General features: G+C 46.2%; 1 protein-coding gene across 1 annotated transcript in view; it reads right to left on the bottom strand.

The window, feature by feature from the left end:
* The window catches only part of WDR72 (WD repeat domain 72), a 73,192-nt gene that overhangs the window by 27,823 nt on the left and 23,824 nt on the right, over positions 1–21,545 (bottom strand). Inside the window, exons 13-16 of the mRNA XM_083712983.1 lie at positions 20,075–20,273; positions 15,880–16,094; positions 4,744–5,555; positions 1,434–1,519 (exon numbers count right to left, since the gene is read on the bottom strand). Of these exons, the coding sequence (XP_083569109.1) occupies positions 1,434–1,519; positions 4,744–5,555; positions 15,880–16,094; positions 20,075–20,273 (1,312 nt within the window). The remainder of the gene's footprint in view (positions 1–1,433; positions 1,520–4,743; positions 5,556–15,879; positions 16,095–20,074; positions 20,274–21,545) is intronic.

The following is a 21,545-nucleotide window of genomic DNA, read 5'->3' as shown; positions in this document are numbered from 1 at the left end:
CCTTGTGGGGGGACCGGACTATATTTTGGGGAAAAATAATGAACAAATTCCTATGCCCCACAAATAACCCAGAGATGCATTTTAAATAAAAGGACACATTCTGCTCATGTAAAAACACCAGGCAGGCCCCACAAACAACCCAAAGATGCATTTTAAATAAAAGGGCACATTCTACTCATGTAAAAACACGCTGATTCCCGGACCATCCGCAGGCTGGATTTAGAAGGTGATTGGGCATTACTTTGCCTAGTAAAGTATAAAGGGACCCCTGACCAATAGGTCCAGTTGTGGACGACTCTGGGGTTGTGGCACTCATCTCGCTTTACTGGCCAAGGGAACCGACGTGCAGCTTCCAGGTCATGTGGCCAGCATGACTAAGCCGCTTCTGGCGAACCAGAGCAGAGCACGGAAACGCCGTTTACCTTCCTGCTGGAGTGGTACCTACTTATCTACTTGCACTTTGATGTGCTTTCGAACTGCTAGGTTGGCAGGAGCAGGGACCAAGCAACGGGAGCTCACCCCTTCTCCAGGGATTCAAACTGCCGACCTACCGATCGGCAAGCCCTAGGCTCTATGGTTTAACCCACAGCGCCACCCGTGTTAGTTCACCTACCCATGCATTAAAGCATGAAATAATAATAATAATAATAATAATAATAATAATTTATTATTTACCGTATACCCCGCCCATCTGGCTGAGTTTCCCCAGCCACTCTGGGCAGCTCCCAATCAAGTGTTAAAAACAGTACAGTGTTACATATTAAAAACTTCCCTGAACAGTCCAGTTCTAGCTAAAATCAAGTCATAATGAAAACTATGAAGCCTCGGATAGGCACTAGGCTAAGAATTTGTTATCAACAATGCTGAAGCTTTGCTTGGGGGGGATCTTACTCATACAACAGTTTTGCTGGAAGGAACGCTAACTTAGGTCTCTCTCTTTCTCTTTTACGATAATGGAAGTTTGAAATGTTCATATGGAGGGTGGTGTCACTCACCACCCATATGTAAAAACCCCAAAAACCCCATACCTCACAAAACAAGAGGAAAGCCCTCTTGTAGCAGCACTGAAATGATTTATTGGCCCAACATCTTTCAAGTTCACAAGCCAGAGGCTGAGAAACAACTGCTGTGCATCACACCAGTGCTTCAGGCCACATGGTTTAGCTGCCCTACCAGTTGAAAATAGTTGAGATCATGATGGACCAGTGTTTTAAATGAAAGTAATGATACCTGGGGCATCTTGAGTGTTGTGAGAAGTTCGAAGCTCAGAAGGCACTAGCAGAACATATGGAAACTCAGGCTCCCTTCTCACAACTCACAGGATGACATTAATGTTTCAGCACCTCGAAATGTGTTTTCAATGCTGTCATGTCTAGAAAACAAACATGGGTTGTGTCTTGTGCCGTAATTCTGCACTGCCTCCTGATACTCACGTTTAGTGGACTCTTCATAAGAGCTTGTGGTCCCAAGAGATGGTGTGGGTCTCCATTTGTTGCGTGCAGACTCCAGTTTCTGGCGACTGAGGGGAAATGTCATAACAGTCAAAGAGATCAGTGCAGGCAAGCAGAGATACCACTAAGCAATCCTGGGCTATAGTAAACTTACTGACCTTTATGGACCTAAGTAAGTCATCCCTATTATTTTCAATGGGTCTACTCTGAGTAGGACTAACATTGGCTCTAACCCAAGATACATATATAACTGGAGGAGGACCCTCCCGTAGTGTACAGCTATCTTTCAGATGATCAAAGAGTGTGAAGCTGGGCAGCCTGCTAAGACTTCCCAAGAGCCATTTGTCCTCAGTGGCTGGCACAGAGAGCAGGCTCACTTGCTTAAAGCAAGAAGGATCCCATGTGAAAAATCATCTGCCTGGCCCTTCTCTTGCCCACAGTCCACAGCAAAGCAAAGCAAAGCCCCAGCCTCTTGCATGTGTTGACTTGTCAGGCTCAGTTCGCAGCATCCAAGGAAGCAGGCCTGGGAAAGGACTGTGCTCCTCATCAATATAAGCTGCCAGTCATGGGAGGCCCTTGGCATGAAGCAGCCCTTTGAAATGACTGGCAGCTGCACAGTTGCCATCTAGACTTCCTGCCTGCCTGCCACAGGCTCCTCCTTCACAGCCACTTTTCTTCTTGCCTTGACTGTTGGCAAAACCAGCAGCACAATTTTTCTCCTCCCCCCAGCTTTCAAGTTAGTTGTCCTTAGAAGGCCAGACCCAAGAGCCATGCAGGTATCTTGAAGGACAATGATCACCCACACCAGTTGTCTAATTAAAGGTAAAGGTAAAGGTACCCCTGCCCATACGGGCCAGTCGTGTCCGACTCTAGGGTTGTGCGCCCATCTCACTTAAGAGGCCGGGGGCCAGCGCTGTCCGAAGACACTTCCGGGTCACGTGGCCAGTGTGACAAGCTGCATCTGGCGAGCTAGCGCAGCACACGGAAACACCGTTTACCTTCCCGCTAGTAAGCGGTCCCTATTTATCTACTTGCACCCGGGGGTGCTTTCGAACTGCTAGGTTGGCAGGCGCTGGGACTGAACGACTGGAGCGCACCCCGCCACGGGGATTCGAACCGCCGACCATGCGATCGGCAAGTCCTAGGCGCTGAGGTTTTACCCACAGCGCCACCCGTGTCCCTTAGTTGTCTAATTAGCATGCTCCATTTGGCTCGGCCAAAAACACGGCACATATTGTTTCTCTCCTGCCCAGATGCTGAAGGAGCAGTCAGCAAAATAAATGTGCCCTTGAGTGGGTATGAACAAGCAAACCAACCAAACAACTTCATTTTGATATTCCTGTTTAATAGGCAGGAGTAATAAAAAGGCAACTAATGGTGGACTTTCAAAAGGGTAGACCAAACATGGTGTGGGAGGAAGTGTCAAAAGGGTAGACCAAACAAGGGGCCTTCTTACTGCGTCTTGGGACGATGACTCCTGCAACTTGCCAATTTCAACTCCTCAGTTTAATTAATTCTGGGAAATGCCAGTTTCCATGGTCCAGTTTTTTATATGCAAATAGAAAACCAGGAGTGCCCCAACCAGGCATTTCCTGGTGTATATTTATATCTTTCAAGGTAGGGAGACTGAGGTTTCTCAAAATGTGCACTACAAATATTGTATGCTATTCAATCTCAAGACCTTTACTAGTTTCCAGGCTTATAATGCCTTATAAGGGAGAGGTGCTGAACGATGTCTGAGGTGGGTGGGGATGGGTAACAAATGAGCTCTGTCCTATTGACTGACTCTAAAGGTAAAGGGACCCCTGACAGTTAGGTCCAGTCGTGACCGACTCTGGGGTTGCGGCGCCCATCTCGCTTTATTGGCCGAGGGAGCCGGCGTAAAGCTTCCAGGTCGTGTGGCCAGCATGACTAAGCCGCTTCTGGTGAACTAGAGCAGTGCACGGAAACATTGTTTACCTTCCCGCCAGAGTGGTACCTATTTATCTACTTGCATTTTGACGTGCTTTTGAACTGCTAGGTTGGCAGTAGCCGGGACCGAGCAACGGGAGCTCACCCCGTCGCGGGGATTTGAACCGCTGACCTTCTGATCAGCAAGTCCTAGGCTCTGTGGTGTAGACCACAGCACCACCCAAGTCTCTTGTGCAGACTAAACCAGGCAACAAATGATAGCAACGTAGATATTTTTCTATCGGTATATCTGTGATCCTAAACATTGTGGGGGTTCGAACCGCCGACCTTCTGATCGGCAAGCCCTAGGCTCACTAGGTCCCAACTCTAAGGTATGTGACACTCTTGAGCAGGAAGTGTTGATAGCATGGCAAATGGAAACTACTCTCAGGTTCCATTCCTGGTAGCAAGGAATGATTGATGATGATCTACTTTTCTCCTCATAGCCTTTTCCATATTTTCTTCTCCCCTGCCTGCAAGGACTTTGCAGAAGTATTTAGTGTGAGATGCTGCCATGATACCAATAGTATCCAGCTCTTCTTTCCTCATTAAAAAAGAAAAGAAAGAATCTGGTTGATGGCTTCAGTGAAGTTGAGAATTGGGACAGCGCCTGAAACTGAATCTAGGCATGGGAGATGTCATTAGTTCCTTGGATATAAGCCCAATCGTTATTTACAAGGTTCAGCCTCCCACATAAATCAAGGTTATGTGGAGACCCCAGTTTTCAACAGTGGCTTGGAATCTGTTTCACAAAATATATCTTTGTTCATGTCTTCAAGCCTAGATGTCATAAAATGAAGCCTAAGCTATATGGGGCTGCCCTTGGTAATTTCTGAGACATTTGCTCACCTTTTTGTGGCAGCCTATGGGACGTGGCAATATGTGGAATAAGCACTGTAAAACACAGTTCCATCACAATCATGGCCGAGAAAAATGGTCTGAAAGCAAAAGTGCCTAAAGCTCAGTGACTAAAGCAAAGGATTTCTGCCCCTGAGCAGTGCCTAGCTGGGAGTCAACCAAGTGAGAACCGTCTGTAAGACCCTCTAGAAAGCAAGGAGTAAACAGAGCAAGCAAAACAAATAAATGGTGCAAATTATTATTCCCATTTCATGGAGATGAAATGAGAAGGAGCTAAATCCTAACTGGTACACCAAAGGATGTAAATGTGGGTTAATTAAGAGTAATTTGGAAACACTCTTAAGGGGTTTCCAGGGCATGGCACCAGGCTACACTATGAATGACAAATGATAGGCAGACAAAGGAATGTCTGCCCATCCATCTGTGCCATCTAACATTTTGCCTGCTTGGGTTTAGAGAAACACCAGAAAATGGAAGTTCTTACCTGGTATTTTCTAAGGGCCTGCCAAATATCCTTTGAACTAAATATATCCTTCTCAGTAAGTAACTCAGAGTCAGGGATCTCTCTGTGGTACGGATGCTTTTTGTGTGTCCATTGAACCTTCCTGTTTGCTCTTGGGCCACACTAATGTACCTATGACACAAATCCAGCACTTTTCTGGAGAACAAGTGATTTGCCTCCTGCTGCTGTTCCGCCCCTGGGGAACTGGCATTGCGCCATCCTGGCAATGTCAGAGAGAGATGATTGTTCCTTGACATAAGTCCAAGTGAGACTGGATAGAGAAGTCTCAAGATATCTAAATACTGAACACAGAGATCATCCAACTCCCCATCCATACCCCAAGGCAAGAGGCACGACAAGAGGAGCTTCGCTGCATCCATGACAACATTCACATTGACTTTTCCTGATGGCTGCCTCCGAACCTTCTTTGAACTCTTCGGCTTTTTGTGCCTTTTGATGCCGCCACTTTGTTCCAAAGAGCCAACTGCATTACTCTCCCCAAATGTTTGCTCTTCAGCTGGAGCTTTGACTTGCCCATCCAACGGAAAGAGTGACCCAGAAGTTCTGTTTCGTTTCAGCATTAGCATCCTTTTGTCAGCTGTGCTTTTGGCTCTCTTTAGAGCGTCATAGCTGTGGAATGAGCTGGATGACCTCAGTCCCTTGAGCTGGGCTGAATGCAGGAGTTCGGCCAATTTTTCCAAATCAAAGAGAAGGACATAAAAATGGATGTTCTGTCGCTCTGTCTTCACAGGCAGGATGGTAAAAGGCCACTGGGTATGGCAGGCAGTGGGTAGCTGAAAATATTAAGAACAAGAACAAAAATAATGTATATTTTGCTCAGCCACTAAAAATTACCTACAGCACATAGTATAGACAACAGAAGGGTAAATATAACAAACCATTTCTAAAAGCAAAATGCAACCAACAACCAAAAGCGAATGCAAACCGTAAGTCAAGACTGTTAAATAATAGCATCTTTAATCTCTGGTGACCCACAGAAGGAGTTTGAAGGGTTTCTCTTGGGAGAGCACTCCAGGCAACGCCCTGTCTCTCGTGCATCTCCACTCCCATCGTTCAGCCCAGACACTGAGGTCCAGCGCCAAGGGCCTTCTGGCATTTTCCTCACTGCAAGAAGTGAGGTTACAGGGAAGCAGGCAGAGGGCCTTCTCGGTGGTGGCGCCCGCCCTGTGGAACGCCCTCCCATCAGATGTCAAGGCAATAAGCAGCTATCTTACTTTTAAAAGACATCTGGAGGCAGCCCTGTTTAGGGAAGTTTTTAATGTTTAATGCTGTATTGTGTTTTTAATATTCTGTTGTAAACCCAGCCAGATGGGTGGGGTATTATTATTATTATTATTATTATTATTATTATTATTACATATTCCAAGATGGCACTGAGAGCAAAGCAACTTCAACCAGGGCCTGGCATTTCAGAGGTGAGCAGGTGGCAAAATGGATTTGTATGGTGGTGTTCTATTGTAATGTTCACTTTCTGTAAGCTGCCCGGGAAACCTGTTGAAGGGGAAAGTATAAATTTTAAAAGTATGTTAGGAAATGCTCAGAGGAGGAATGCTTTCATACTCACCCGAAACAAACTGCTTTCTGTGATGACTACCACAACTTCCAATGCCTTGTAAGACAGTTTTGGAAGCTCCTTTTAAAAACAGGCAGAGTGAAATAAAAATGCAATCCTCACATTTTAATTGTGGGAGGTGAAGTCAATTTGGGAGGAGGGTGCAAATGGTCCCTGTGTCGACTGCAATGGGGGAGGGGAGTCTCTTTCACTATTTTTGCTCCTTCTGCTTCAGTTCCTCCATGTAGAACTACCATGTGCAATTCAACAAGAGCCAAGACTTCGCTGCTTCTGCTAGTGCTCACTGCACACTCAGTGACTAAAAAGGGGGAAAGAGTCTCTGGCAAAACTCAGCAGAGAGAGGAGGCCAGTCCCCTGCTTCCAGGGAAAGGTCATTCTTCTCTTTCCCCTCATCCTCAAATACATCAATACAGGCTATTAACCTTAACTGGTCTAAGCCAGACCCACCACACAAACATTTTATGGAAAGTACAATGGAATGCTATTTCACCGGGTGACCTTTTCATCTCTGCAGGCTCTTTGCCGCTGGGATTCACCTGCTTCTAGGAACTATGTCTTGCCCACTTAGAATGCACACGTCCATTAGGAAGCGGAGCACTTGAATTCTTCAGGCACTCCAGCTTCCTGATGCCAAGGCATCCTACGGCAGGATTAGTGCTAAATCGAGAGACAACAGGAGCAACCAAAGCTTTCTCCTTCCACAAGGGAACCAAGAAATGGAATCATGTGGTAGTTTTGCAAAGAAAACCACCCTCCCTCCTCCATTAAAGGGAGAGGTCACCACACCCCTAGTGCTCTCAAAATAAAGGCCTGGTTCCCAGTGGCACGGACACTGGAATGGTTATTCATACCTGTAGAAAACAAGGAAATCTGGATGCTTTTACACCTAGGTCTGCTAAGGCTGTAAATGAGAAACTGTTGCCTTTTGATAAGAAACTTTGGATATGAAATAAAAGCCAGAAGCTGCAAGGAGGCTGCTCTGTCTGGAGTCAGGACAGAACAACAAACCTCTGGTTATGTGAAACATATTCAATAAACACACAAGACGTAACCGGCTGTACGTTTAGAAAAATAATATATTCTATTCATTGTATTTAATTGTAGATTTCAACAGAAGTAGCTCATAAAGTTCAACGAAAAAAGTAGAAGCCCCAGTGGATCAGTTCATTCTCTAATCAGTTTATGCATAAGGCCCATATACGTGAAAGTGTCTGTTCCACCTGTCTGTTCATAGAGTCCAACAATCCACATGAAAGGTTGTTGCAGTTCCACAGAATCCTTTCACAGTGTCTAAGACAAGGATTTTCGTAATATTAGCCTTGTTTCGCTGTCCTAACCTTCATCAGTAGTTCAAACTCTGGGTAATGCAAATAAATACAATATTGTAATCTCACACACTTTTACAGCAAAGATAATATAAAATCTGTCAACAACCGTACATACCATATCTTGTGTGTTTATGGAGTCAGGACAGGGCAGAAAGGCTCCAGAGATTGTCACGCCCAAAAAACTTGGGGGAATCAGAATGCTGAAGGTGAGCAACATACAGGCCTACCAACTCATTTCTACTCAGGAGTAAATCTGAGGCCAAGTCCTTGCACATTCTACAAAGCTATGATCGAGCACACATCTCTCCAGTACACATTTCACAGATCCTGCCTTGGAGAGATCTTCCAGATGCTATTTGAATATTCATATCTGCCTGAAAGAATTTCTCCCAACAAATCTGAACATTAATTGGATGTTCATACGCACACATTCCACACCAACATTTCTCCTATTGGTCCTAGAAGCTGGCACAGCCAATGATCAGGGATGATGATGATGATGGGAGTTGTAGTCCAGAACATCTGGAGGGCACCAGGGTTAGAGATGCCTCTTCTACATCTCAAATAATATTGGTGCAATGCTTTTGCCATCGGATGCGTTATTTGGAAAACTGAATGATTCTTGGGGCTGTTTCAGTCTTCCTTGAAAGCAGCCACTGTAGCAACATTTTTTTAAGGAATACTGAGAGGATCGGGGAAATTACAGACTGGTTAGCTTAAAGTTTATTCCAGGAAAACTGGTGGATAGTGTTGTTAAACTAAGACCTACAAAGCATATAGAAGAATAAGTCCTGAAATGGAAGCAGCAGGGCTTCTGCAAGGATACGTTCTATCTTACTAAACTCTTCAAGTTCTTTCAGAGTGTCAACAAGCATATAGAGAGGGGTGATACAGTTGTGAACTTAGACTTTCAAAAAGCTTTTTATAAAACTTCCTCACCAAAGACACCTTCAAAGACATGAAATAAGAGGGAAGGTCCTCTCTTGGATTAGCAAAAGGAACAAAACGTGGGTGGCGCTGTGGGTTAAACCACAGAACCTAGGACTTGCCGATCAGAAGGTCGGCAGTTTGAATCCCCGCAACGGGGTGAGCTCCCGTTGCTCAGTCCCGGCTCCTGCCAACCTAGCAGTTCAAAAGCACGTCAAAGTGCAAGTAGATAAATAGGTACTGCTCGGGCGGGAAGGTAAACGGCGTTTCCGTGCCCTGCTCTATTTCGCCAGAAGCAGCTTAGTCATGTTGGCCACATGACCCGGAAGCTGTACACCGGCTCCCTCAGCCAATAAAGCGAGATGAGTGCCACAACCCCAGAGTCAGTTACGACTGAACCTAACAGTCAGGGGTCCCTTTACCTTTACCTTTACCTTTACCTAAGGAACAACAAGCAGAGAGCAGGAATAACTAGGCAGGTGAATCATGGACAGGATTCAAAGTAGGACTAAACGAACGATACAAAATGGTTGACAAGGGAACAAGTCCCTCCAACCACTGGCTATGTTGCTGGCTCTGGGAAGCAATGAGCAAAAATGCACAGCAGGTTCCTTAAGATGTGCCTGGTGGACAGCAGCCTGATGAGCTACTCCCAGTGATTCCCTTGGCCCTTCTCTGCTGAGCACCCCCACTTACCCCCCACTGGTGCCAACCACCTGCAGCCCTCCTCCACCCCACCCATATGCTCAAGAGTAGAGGCAGCTTTAGTGCTTGGCACACCACAGGCCACTGCCCAGAGAGGCTGCAGCAGCCCCTGGCACCTGTAAATGTGGGGCCAGAGGCATCCTGGGACAACACAGTGGACAGATGCACCTCTTTGGGCTCCATGGGCCCCAACATCTCACCATGTTTGAGTGCTGACACCAGCTCAGCAGCCTGAAGATTGGCAGGGCAAATTGTAGGCGAAGAAGCAAGCCGGAAATTGCAGCTGATGCACTGGAGAGAAGGGCCTGGAGAGCCGAGCCAACGAGCACAAATCCATGATCCAACTAATAGCTGAGGCAATCTTCTTCCGAGCCCCACGCTGCCCTGCCGGCAGCAAGGCCTCCATTTTGCATTAAGTGCTGGAGCCTCTTTTTGCTCTCCGCGGCCACGGCAGGGGTAAAACAACCAAGCGGCTGAAACCCAGCGACCGGTAATAAATTACTATATTGGATGCCTTTTGTTTTCTCCTGGCTGTGGCTTCGCTGTGTCTTCCCTGCTATCATTACCAATTAAAGTGGGGGCTGCTTTGCTGAGCAGCACCTCGTAATGGCCCCCGGCTCCCTCTACTCCAATTGCTCCGGCGAGAAACACCCGAGGTCAAGAATCTCCTTTGACCTCTCCCGGCTCACTCCCCCTGACCACTCGCGAGGGGAAGCAATCTCCGCCGAACAGATGGACACTTTGGCAGGCTCTATAAAGCTAAAGAATATCAAGATAAATGGAATTGCACTCCCACCTTGCAGCCAGTTTATGAGCATAAAATATTGCTTCACAAAATCAGCAAACATTTTGGACTGGAAAGGCCAACACTTAGTGAGCTTCGTGCACTTGATTACAGAGGCTGGCAGAAATTGCATTCGGTGGCTTGGTGTATTTTGTTTGTTGATTTAAACTGATATCACAAAAATGGGTCCAGATTCTTATGCCACAGAAGGTTCTACTTGTTAGAAGTGTATTTCAAGGCTGCTTTGACTGCTCTGCTCTCAGTGCGCTCCCTTTTATGGTTTCTGTAGTTTTAAATTATGTTTTATATTTCATTGTTGTACATCACCCTGATATTTTAAGTTATGGCAGCACAGTAATGCTTTTTAAAAAAAAAAGAAATATAAATGGCAATCTACAAATTGTTTATATTAATATATAAACATTTTTAAGTGGAAAAAAATAATCCCAGACCCAGCATAATCCCAGACCCAGCATAGAGTGTTCAGAGGCCCAGTAATAACTGAGCATGGAAATGAGCCTTTGTTTGTCATTCAGAAGGCTTTAAATAGCTGTGCTGCGTTATCTTCAAATGAAACTTGAGTTAATTTCAGTGACAGTAAAATTCCATATAAAACCAGGATTTTTGAATGTCAGTACAGCTTTCTCCTTTTCAAAGATGCCCGTGCCCTTGAAGAGAAGAGTTCTGATTTGTTTTTAAAGTTCCTAGTCATTTGCGAAGGGTGGGGAGAACCCTTGTGTAACCTCCTGACAGCCAAAGTCTCCCAGTGGGCTCACACAGCAGTAGGGCAGACATGGGACCTTGGGCCAAGAAGCTGTGGGGACCAGGGGCAGGAGTATAGGGCATGCACATCATGTACCCCCTTGCCCGCCCTGCCAACCTTCAAGCAACCTGATCCTGGGGACAACTCTGAAGGCACCTACCCAGTCCTGCTGTCAGGCTCCAGGAGGCTGGACAGCTCCCCAGCACGGCATATGGGTGTGGGAGCTGTCCAGCACCCAAAACGTCACAGCTGCTGGCTGTTGGCACCCAAGGTGGGAGCGGCAGGCCCATCAGTGCAGAGCTAAGACAGGAGGGTATCTGAGAGGCTTCTATGTTCTCATTGACTGCTGCTGCTCTCCACACACACTGCAATGCAAAACAGCTCCGCTTCATTTAGCACACATTTAGGAATAGGAGCAGAATTCATGCAAATGTTGAAGGCTCTACTGGTTGTGGAGCTCAGGCTGGACCTGGGGGCCAAAGTCCAGCCTCCACCCTGCCCCCCACTACCAAATGACCACCCGGGGAGTGACAGATTGTGCAGGGGGGGCAGCAGCAAGCAGGCCTGGTCTCAGCCCCACCGAGGTTGACAGTGGTTACTCCCACAGCAGCCTTTCATACCTTTAAAATCATTTTATAGGGGAAGGGAGAGCCAGGCAGGCAAGCAGGCGATTACAGATGCCCATTTCTATATTTTTCTTTTCACTTTAAAAATACTTATTATCCTTTTTTTTACAAGTAAATGTGCGTAGCTTCAGGGCTGCAGAAGCAAACCTTGTTTTATTCCTGTCAGTGGCGTAGCGTGGGGGGTGCAGGGGGCCGGCCGCACCGGGCGCAACATCTGGGGGGGCGCGCTCGCACTTGCAGCTCTCTGCCCCTACCTGGCTCATTCACTCTCTCTCACTGCAGTGTTGGCTGTGCGAATATGACCCGAGTCGCCGGGTCGCCGCCCACTGTGGAGGGGGTGGGTGCCAGGCGTGCGGTGTGGAGAGAGAGCGAGGGACTATCTGGGGGAGGAACAGTGCAGCGGCCGCCCAGCGCAGCGCTCAGCGCAGGAGAGAACCACACCAGACCAGACCAGGCAGCAGCAAGAAGAAGCTGGCAGCGGCGGCAGGTTAGGGGTTAGGGGGCGCAAATTACTTGCCTTGCCCCGGGAGCTGACAACCCACGCTACGCCGCTGATTCCTGTAGTCTTGGAGATTAAAGCGAGTATAAAATATGAAATGGCACATGCTCAAAGTATTTCTTTTTTTTAAAATCAGGTTGTCCAACCTTTAGTGTGTGTGTTTTGGTGGGGGGCTGTTTATTTTTTGCTCTCTTGTGCCAAGAATGTAGGAGCATTTGCAGACCCTGGCATGGCTAGAGAGAAGAGCAGTCAGCTTCCTAACCAGAGTAACACACATGACTGTTTAGTGTGTGTGCGTGTGCTGGAGGACCATTAAGTCCAGGGTCTAAAATGATCTAGCTGCAAGACTGGCCTCTACACCAATTTTCCTGTCATTACATTGACCGGGGGTGGGGGCGGGACAGTGGAGGGGTGAGGAGCAGCAGAGACTTCCAAGATTGGGGGAGGGAGCATCGATCTGCTGCCTCCCCCCTTTGCATTGTCTGAAGCTGTCAGGGATAGTCTTTCCTTCCTTCTCTCAGTGAGGCTCACACACCTCCTCCCCAGCCAGGCACTTAAAGCTAGCAGCTCCTGACAACAGAAAGAGATGCTCATAATTGGGAGCTTTGAATCTTGGAAGTGCCACTACATTTGTGCGCCTAGATGCTGAACACATTTATTTCTGAAGCCATTTTAACTCCGGGGTGTTAGAGAACTATATCAATGCACTGACATGCAAGCTGTAGTTTATTACATGTTAAATTCACTCACAATTAAGCATTAATAATAATAATAATTCAGTTTCCATTTTCTGCTTCTGTGTAATGAAAAATGAAAAACACAGAACCATAACAATAGGGGAAGGACTCTTGGTTTAGGAGAAAAATCAGGACTCTTTGTTTAGGAGAAAAATCTCTTAAACCAAGAGTCCTCTCCCTATTGTTATGGTTCTGTGTTTTTCATTTTTCATTACATAGAAGCAGAAAATGGAAACTGGATTGAGCAAAGAATTGAGCAAAGTAAATATTTCCCTCTGCTGCATGCGCAGCACTGGAACTCCTCCTCTCTTCTGTTTTTTTGGGTGGTGGGGAGCAGCGATCATTTTTAAAGGTTGGCTGGTACCTGCACAATCAAACCCTTGTGCTGCAAAATGATTTAGATGGTTGCCCCGCACAGAGCATAGAGCCATATAATTGAGCACATCCATAATTGAGAGATCAGTTTGGCTGCGTCAATTTTTGGCCTCGCACAGGGTGCCATATTATGAAAATTTACCAAAGACCACCCCTCCTGTGGTGCCATGGAAGCCCCATGCCCAAGCCTTCTTGCTACCCCTAGCCAGGTATTCTGTCACTAAGGAGTGTCAGGTCACAGCTTGGCTAGATGGCAATGATCAGCACCAGGCCATAGAGGAAGCCACACTGTCAGGGAGCCCAAGAGGTCCACAGAAGAGGAATCTGTTCTAAGAAGCAAAAATCGCTCAGTAAAAAATTCAAAAATCCACAGTTGGGTGATGTCTTTATTAGGGCCAATGACAGCGTCACAGAATAGTGGCAGGATTTTGGAAAGTTGCTTGGTACTAATAAATGTCTTACTGCCCAGCTGTGGATTTTGTAGGACTTTTAATAACAGCCAGGGGAAAAACAAGCAGAGTTAGACATTCGTTCCAGCTCCAAAAGTGAAGTACAGAGGCAACCGATTGTATGCAGAAATGCAATTGTAATGCCTGAAACCAAGTGGATCTCTTTGCTTTCATGTGGATTTATGTGCAATTTCGTTTAGGATCACAGATCTACCGATAGAAAAATATCTACTTTGCCAGCATTTGTTTGCCTGGTTTAGTCTGCAGATGCACACATACACACACAAACCAACCCTGCTTTTAAACAGTAGCTAGGTCTTCCTTTCTAAATGGCAGATCACCTTATATAAACCCGGAAGGAGAACTGAACAAGAAAAAGAGCAGGTTGCTTTGAACGAGAGGCCAGTATTGATTTTCTCTCCTCTGCAGCAAAGCACCTCCCCCCCCCCAATCCCATTCAGTGACTGTCAAAACCTCCCTTTAACAGCTGGAGTCAAATTGTGCTATTTACAGCAAGAGCCCTTGTCAAGTGGACCATAAGTATTCTAACAATACCCTATTCAAATAGGCTTCACCACACAAATTGCCGCTTCTCCCCCTGTCAGTGACTGAGGCAAATGCTGAGGGTCTGATTTTGGGGAGAGACCCCTTCACCCCCGTTCAGAATGGCGCTTTCTCTGGCAAACAATGATGCCGCACATGAGGGGGCCTTTTGATGCTGGAAATAATTAAAACCTGTTTAAGTACTGTATATCAAGGGAATTTGACGACACGCATGCTTCGTTTTGCACTGACGGCACTTGTTCCACCAGGAGGAACAGGGCCAACTTTATCTTCTGGGCACACGTCCCAGTTCCACACCAAAAATCACCTAAGCAGCCCTCGGTCCTGGTGGCTGCAATTTCCATGAGGACAAATACGTTGATATGGAGAATCTGCTTCAGAGGCTGGCCAGCCATGAGGTACAAGAAAGGTGCCACACAGCCTGCCTCAAGCACTTAAACATTGTTTTCCATGGGAGGCATTTAAGCACGTGGTTAACTCTCCCTTTTCTGGAATTCAATGAGACTTTAAAGTGCTGGAGTGTGGCTAGGTCATTCCTTGCTATTTTAGAGCTCTGTTTTCAGTGGAGACTTTTTCAGTCTCCCAGCAGATCCATTTTACGATTTGCAGAATTAAGCACCGAACCTGGTTCGAAATCTCATTAGCCACATACATTTAAATAGCGTTATCATCTTACTACTACTACTACTGTTCTTCATCAGTCATCGTTTAGTCTATATAAATAGTGTTATATCAAAGAGGGTGATTATCATGTCTAATAGCTGCTCCTAATCAACAGGAGATGATGGGCAGTCACCATTAAATACCTAAATACTAAATGATCCTTCTACATGTGCAAAGATAGGGAACAATCGAGGCTCCTTCCCCACCAAAAAGCCAAAGCTTTTTGAGCCACTGTTGTATATGTAAAACTCATAGACTTACTTTTCATCAAGCACAATACAGTTATATTTCGTATATTTACTGGTCAAGATGCATGATCAAGATGCATGATTGGTGGTTCTGAGGCATGATCAATAACAAATTGGAGGGGCTTCTATAGTTTAAGTAGCATTTACCATATTTTTCCATGTATAAGACAACCTTTCTTCTGATTTTTTTTTGTGATAAATTGAGGGTCGTCTTATACACGGGTTAATATGCTAAGTAAGTAAGGGCTGGTGCTGCGGCAGTAGCAGGGAAATGTCGGAGAGGAGGCTGCTTAGGAAGAGTATTTGGTGAGTGCCAGTATGCGGTGTATTACGGCACCAGTTCCGTCAGCCAGAGTGGGGGATCGTCAAAAAGCTGCTCAACAGCTCAGCGAACTTACAAAAGAAGCTCAACAACTGTTGAGGGCTCCCAAAAATAGGGGTTGTCTTATACATGGGGTTGTGTAATACATGAAAAAATACAGTATATGGACTTGTTATCAATTTACAGAGCAAGTTCACTCCCAGCCAACATCCTGAACCCATAAGGATTCAGCTTTCTAGCCAGCGTGGAGCCTGGGCTAAAGTGGCCAGTTATAAGATCAGCACATGCCTCAGCTCTTGCAGGCAAAACCTGCTTTAAAGTTTTAATGTTCTCCTGAATGGTGCTTTTGTAACACCATCCCTTCCAAAGAGGGGGATGGGAAAGCAACTTTGGGTCATGTGGCATCAAGGTAGGTTTGCTGAGTGCTGTCCAAGATCCGTGGCAGGGGTTTGGACCAGGGGACCTTTTAGGTCCTTTTCAACTCTACAATTCTGCAATTCTTTGATCTGAAGTCTCCCCTTTCTGTGCACTCACCTGATGTTGGGAAGACTTTTCTCGATGAGCGAGGCTGCTGTAGGAAAGAGTGCCGATTTTATAGGAGTTGGAAGACTGGCCATCCAGGTTTTCCTGCTTAGGTGTGTCTTCTTCAAAGACGGCCGACAGAGAATCTGCCGCTGCCATGACTGAGTCCTCACAGCAAGCAAGGATTTCCTGAGCCACTTCCCCAGTTTCATGGCGCTCGAGACTTCCTGGGCAGAGGAGAAATAGTGGTTTGAGAAATTTACAGGCAGCGGAGCATGACTTCACATAAGCAGAGCAGGAGCTCCGGGGCAGAATCAGGGCCAAGAAGGGAAGTTGCAGCTGGACAAGTTCATTCACCAAGGTGAGCATTAAGACTGCTCCATGGATAGCTGTTTAATGGTACCAAGCAAAAAGCCAGCTACAGAATCATACTGCACCTGCCTGCTCAGATGGGAAGCCCCACTGAGCGCAATATTCTGAAGGAAGTTGGTATAGGATATTGTCAGCTCTGTAAGGGGCTTAAAGAACTTCCCAAAGGGATTCTCTGCCAAAAGCTGAACCCATGCCAGGTATATAAACATACAAGGCCTATAGCATAACTACAGTCACAAAGTTAAGAAGAACTACCCCTCACAATTGCCATTCCTGCCTCCAGTTTATGCCAGGAATCACACCATTTAAGGCACCCACATGGTTGGTCCCCATACACAGCTGCTGTGAATGGAATAATTAATAACTGTAATAGGGGAAAGTTATAGACGCACACTTAAATGATAAGGAATCAATGGATATAATCATCACATTTTATTCCCTTTCCGGTGAGCAGCTGATTAATTTAATTCTAATGTAGAAGCAGCATAGGATTCTACCTTATATCAAATCATATTGTAACGAGCAACAACAACAGGATTTCTTACCCACCCTTCATAAGGTCCCTGGGTGGGTTGCAACTCTATAGAAATGCAACATTAAAAGCAGTTGGAACCAATCACATTTGGTGTACCTGGTTCCATGTTTTCCATGTGCTTCCAGGGGCTCTCCAGCATCTGAAATGCTGCTCAGGGCAACCAGAGTGTAAGGGAGGGACATCATCAGGCTTGTTTCATTCTTCCATTTGTTTTTTACCCTGGAAGCTGCCTGCCCAAATCGCCTTCAGTCTCTCAGCAGAAACACTTCATAACTTAGAGGTTAGCCTGGAGACTCCAATCAATAGTCAGCATCCATTCAGCATTTGAATGCTGTCCCCTAGTGTTCCAGGTATCAAATGACAAGAGGCAGATGGTCCTTTTTTTGCTGTTTCTTTTCTTCACAAGTGCATCTTCCCATTGCTCATTTATGCTCCATCCTACTTACCGGTACATTTGCACAGATAGGAGGGACCAGGCCTCTGACTTCATGAGACAAGACTCTCCGGCTGACCCCTTGAATTGTTTTCACTGGAAGACCAAAGCCACTGAAGGCCTCAATTTTCCTCCCTCCTTTTCATTGTCTCTCTCATATGAGTCTCTACTACCACAGCAGAAACTGTAAACTTCCAACAGTTTGACTTCACCCCCCCCCCCCAACGGTGTACTCTTCCATTGTCTCCTGAGACAAACGGATGCCAGCTTCTGATCTTCTTAAACATGGGCTTCCATTTCCAGCAGGGCAGTGAGTGTGCAGGGAATGTTTGCTCTGATTTAGCACTAAAGAGTGGGTTTTCCCCTGGGAAAGTGGCAAGACAAGCAAAAAGACCCGTGTTTTCTAGGCGTGGGACAAGCAGAACTGTGATTGAGCCCTCTGTTTTGATATATGTATTTCGTTTGTGTGTGTGTGTGTACACATGCATACTGATAATACGAATGATCAAATAATGGCAAAAAGTGCAAAGAAGTCATTTAAAAATCCAGCAAACCCAAATGTCCAGAATGCAGACAGACTCATAGTCAATCATCGCAGCACAGATATTTCCTTCATGCTCGTTCCAACCAAAGCAGAGTGCAGGAAGGTGCCATAAGCTTACAGAGCTCCCTGAAAACCCCTAATGGTTCCATAATGGGATTATATGCCTCTTTAAAGGAATGTCAGCTTTCCCTCAAGGCAAAGTTTGTTAACTTGAGGGAGAGGGCGGGGGGGGGGGGGGAGAGGAGGAGAGATGGAGGCATGTGCCCAGTTTCTAAAGGCAATCCACTTGGTTTCTAGAAAGCATGTTGCAGTTTACTTTGGGGGCACGCTCTGACCCTTTCTTGGGTCCAGAGCATGAGAAATAATAGCAGAAATCTGAGCATGTACAGAGTTAATTTCCTTCGCTGCTGACTAGGTAAAGTAAAGGTAAAGGACCCCTGGATGGTTAAGTCCAGTCAAACTTGACTAGGGGATGTGGCACTCATCTCCACATTCAGGCCAAGGGAGTCAGCGTTTGTCCACAGATAGCCTGGCATGCTCTGGTCCATGGGGTCACGAAGAGTCGGACACGACTAAACGACTAAACAACAACAACAAGCTTTCTGGGTCACGTGACCAGTATGACTAAACCGCTTCTGGTGCAACAGGACACTGTGACGAGTGCCAGAGCACACAGAAATGCCATTTACCTTCCTGTTGCAGTGGTGCCTATTTATCTACTTGCACTGGTATGCTTTCAGACTAGTAGGTTGGCAGGAGCTTGGGCCTGCTGATCAGAAGGTGGGCAGTTTGAAGGGCTGACTGCAAACAAACAGCTCCTGCATGCTTCTTCTTAGGGTCCCAGAGTGTCTTGCAGATGGGGTGGGCATGATAAGCCCCAAACATGTGGCCCCCTCCTGGACACCCCAATATTTCTCATTTAGAAACACAGCCTGAGTGTGATATGGCGGAGGTCTGACTCTTTCACCCACTGCTAGGCTTGTCATAAAGACCTGTCATTTACTTGGAACCAGGAGAACTGTAGCTCAAATGGGTCTGTCGCTGGATGTTTGCAAATTGGCAGGAAATGTCACAACCATCTCAGAACATACATGGATTTATTTATTTATTTTAAAAAGCACATTGTTATAAACCTATATTTTATGTAGTAGATATGCAAGCATGTCCAAAACAGTAAGTAAACTGTTTTAATAGCAATCCTCCAGACTATAAACGGACTCAAATTTTATATGCTGATTTATGTAGGATATGGTTTTCTCAACCAGTCTTCTTTCCCATGCAGAATACAGCCAGGGGCCCTGATCCATGGATTCTTGCAGCAGAGCAGACTGTCTGCACACAATACTTGAAAAGTATGTTTTAAAAAGGAACTGGTTCTAGTTCAAGTTCATCCTTTCCAAAAAGGAACTAGTTCTTCTTTTTACAAAATGAACTAGTTCAAATTCATCCTGAAGGGGTTTTTTATGCCCTTCTAGGTGGCAAGAGCATGGTAGCATTGGGGAAGCACTGCAGAGCATCTCAGAATGACATGTGGATGACCCAGTATAAATCTACCACTGAGGCACTATTGTTGTATCAGTGTCACAGTGCTGCAGAATGCACCCAAAGGAGAGGAAAAACACTAGAGGGACCCCAATGCTCAGCCTTTTCCAAGCATTTGTCTAAGGGATGCCTATACAGCAATGAGTCTTCATCCTGCAGAGTTGCTTATGGGGTGTTTACTCGTCTTCCCATTATTAATTCATTCAGACACACTTTTCAATGTATTTCCCCATTGCTTTCTGAACACCCAAAAGTCTGTGTTGTGTTCTGTTGTGTTTTTAAAGTGGATTTGTTGTGGCAGGGTGTCAAGAGTGCTTTAATTTAAATCAGGGGTCAGCAAGGTTTACCTCGCCTGGGCCGGTTTGCTCCAGCGGAGATCCCCCCGTGGGCCAGATCGCACGCGCCCTTGCAATTTCCGGCATCTGCACCCGTGCATACGCGATTTCCGGCACTGCGGAATCGAGTCCCCGTGCTGTGCTGTGCCGGTTTAGCGCAGTGGGGGGGCGGACTCGCCGAGCGGGCTGCTTGGTTCGGGGGCAGCTTATGGGCCGGTTAAACAACCCCCGTGGGCCGCTTGTGGCCCATGGGCGTTAGGTTGCCAACCCCTGATTTAAATGCAGAAAGTTCCGGTATGTGCTTGAATCACTCCTGCAATAAAGTTATGATTGGCCTTTTCTCTAACTCTGGCATTTCAAACAGAGTTTGCCTCTGCTAGCTGCTTCTCCAGACTGATGGGGTCCTTGTGTTTTACAAAGATGGCGGGGAAAGAGAGAGGCCTTACCGGTCTCAATATCCCAGACGTAAACGGAATCATCTTCGCATCCAACCACCAAGAGATTTTCCACAGGGTGCCACCGTAGCCTCTTCACAGGGGAAAGGTGTTTCCGGGCGTGCATGAGGCAGGCTCGCTCTTGTATGTGCAGAAGCACCACCGCATGGTCATCGCTGCACAAGCAGCACACGATCCGGTGCCCTCTGAACTGCAAAGAGGGATAATGCCAAGGTGAGTCATTCAGAAGCCTGCACAAACACCAAAGTGTGCTAAGGGGAGTGTGTGTGGATGTGTGAAACATATAAAGCGAGCTGACTTCTCTTCTCAGTAGGAAACCACTGTGAGTAAGGCAAAAGCTAGAGTTTCTGAATGGACTGTGCTATGCATGACACTCCAGGTGGAACAGAAATGCATTTAATGCATTCCAAGTGTTGGTGTTGACCTTTAAAGCCCTAAACGGCCTCGGCCCAGTATACCTGAAGGAGCGTCTCCACCCCCATTGTTCTGCCCGGCCACTGAGGTCCAGCGCCGAGAGCCTTCTGGCAGTTCCCTCACTGTGAGAAGTGAGGTTACAGGGAACCAGGCAGAGGGCCTTCTCGGTGGTGCCCACCCTGTGGAATGCCCTCCCATCAGATGTCAAAGAGATAAACAACTACAGCAGTACCTTGGGTTACATACACTTCAGGTTACATACGCTTCAGGTTACAGACTCTGCTAACCCAGAAATAGTACCTCGGATTAAGAACTTTGCTTCAGGATGAGAACAGAAATCATGCTCCAGTGGCGCAGCGGCAGCAGGAGGTCCCATTAGCTAAAGTGGTGCTTCAGGTTAAGAACAGTTTCAGGTTAAGAACGGACCTCCGGAACGAATTAAGTACTTAACCCGAGGTACCACCGTACCTGACATTTAGAAGACATCTGAAGGCTTTAGGGAAGTTTTTAATGTGTGACATTTTAATGTATTTTTAATCTTTGTTGGAAGCTGCCCACAGTGTCTGGGGAAACCCAGCCAGATGGACTGGGTACAAATAAATTATTATTATTATTATTATTATTATTATTATTATTATTATTAATAATAATAATAATATTATTAATATTATTAATATTATTATTATTAATATTATTATTATTTACAAGTAGCAGAGGCAGCCTGAGCAGGTCTGTGGAGGGGCTGAGCTCCTGCATCCAGCCAAGTTGCCTGCTTCTGTCTCCCGAGATCCAGTCAGGTTTCTGCTCATCCTGTCCCCCCCTCAAAATTGCTACAAGGAAATGTATACATACTGCCTGTTGCCCTTGGAATAAGACAGGAGGGGAAATAATAAAGCCGTAACACTGGGATTCCAATTACACACCTGTAAACAAAGCACACTTGTGCAAAATGAGTCCAATTTCACACCCTTAACAGCTTTACCTAATGGATGCTGAGCACAGGGTTTTAGTCTTCTAGAGGCACTGGAAATGCAATTGTGAAGTTCAT

This window comes from Podarcis gaigeae, assembly GCF_964106915.1.
Source record: "Podarcis gaigeae genome assembly, chromosome: 14".
Taxonomy (NCBI): domain Eukaryota; kingdom Metazoa; phylum Chordata; class Lepidosauria; order Squamata; family Lacertidae; genus Podarcis; species Podarcis gaigeae.
This window is presented reverse-complemented; position numbering and strand designations above follow the sequence as displayed.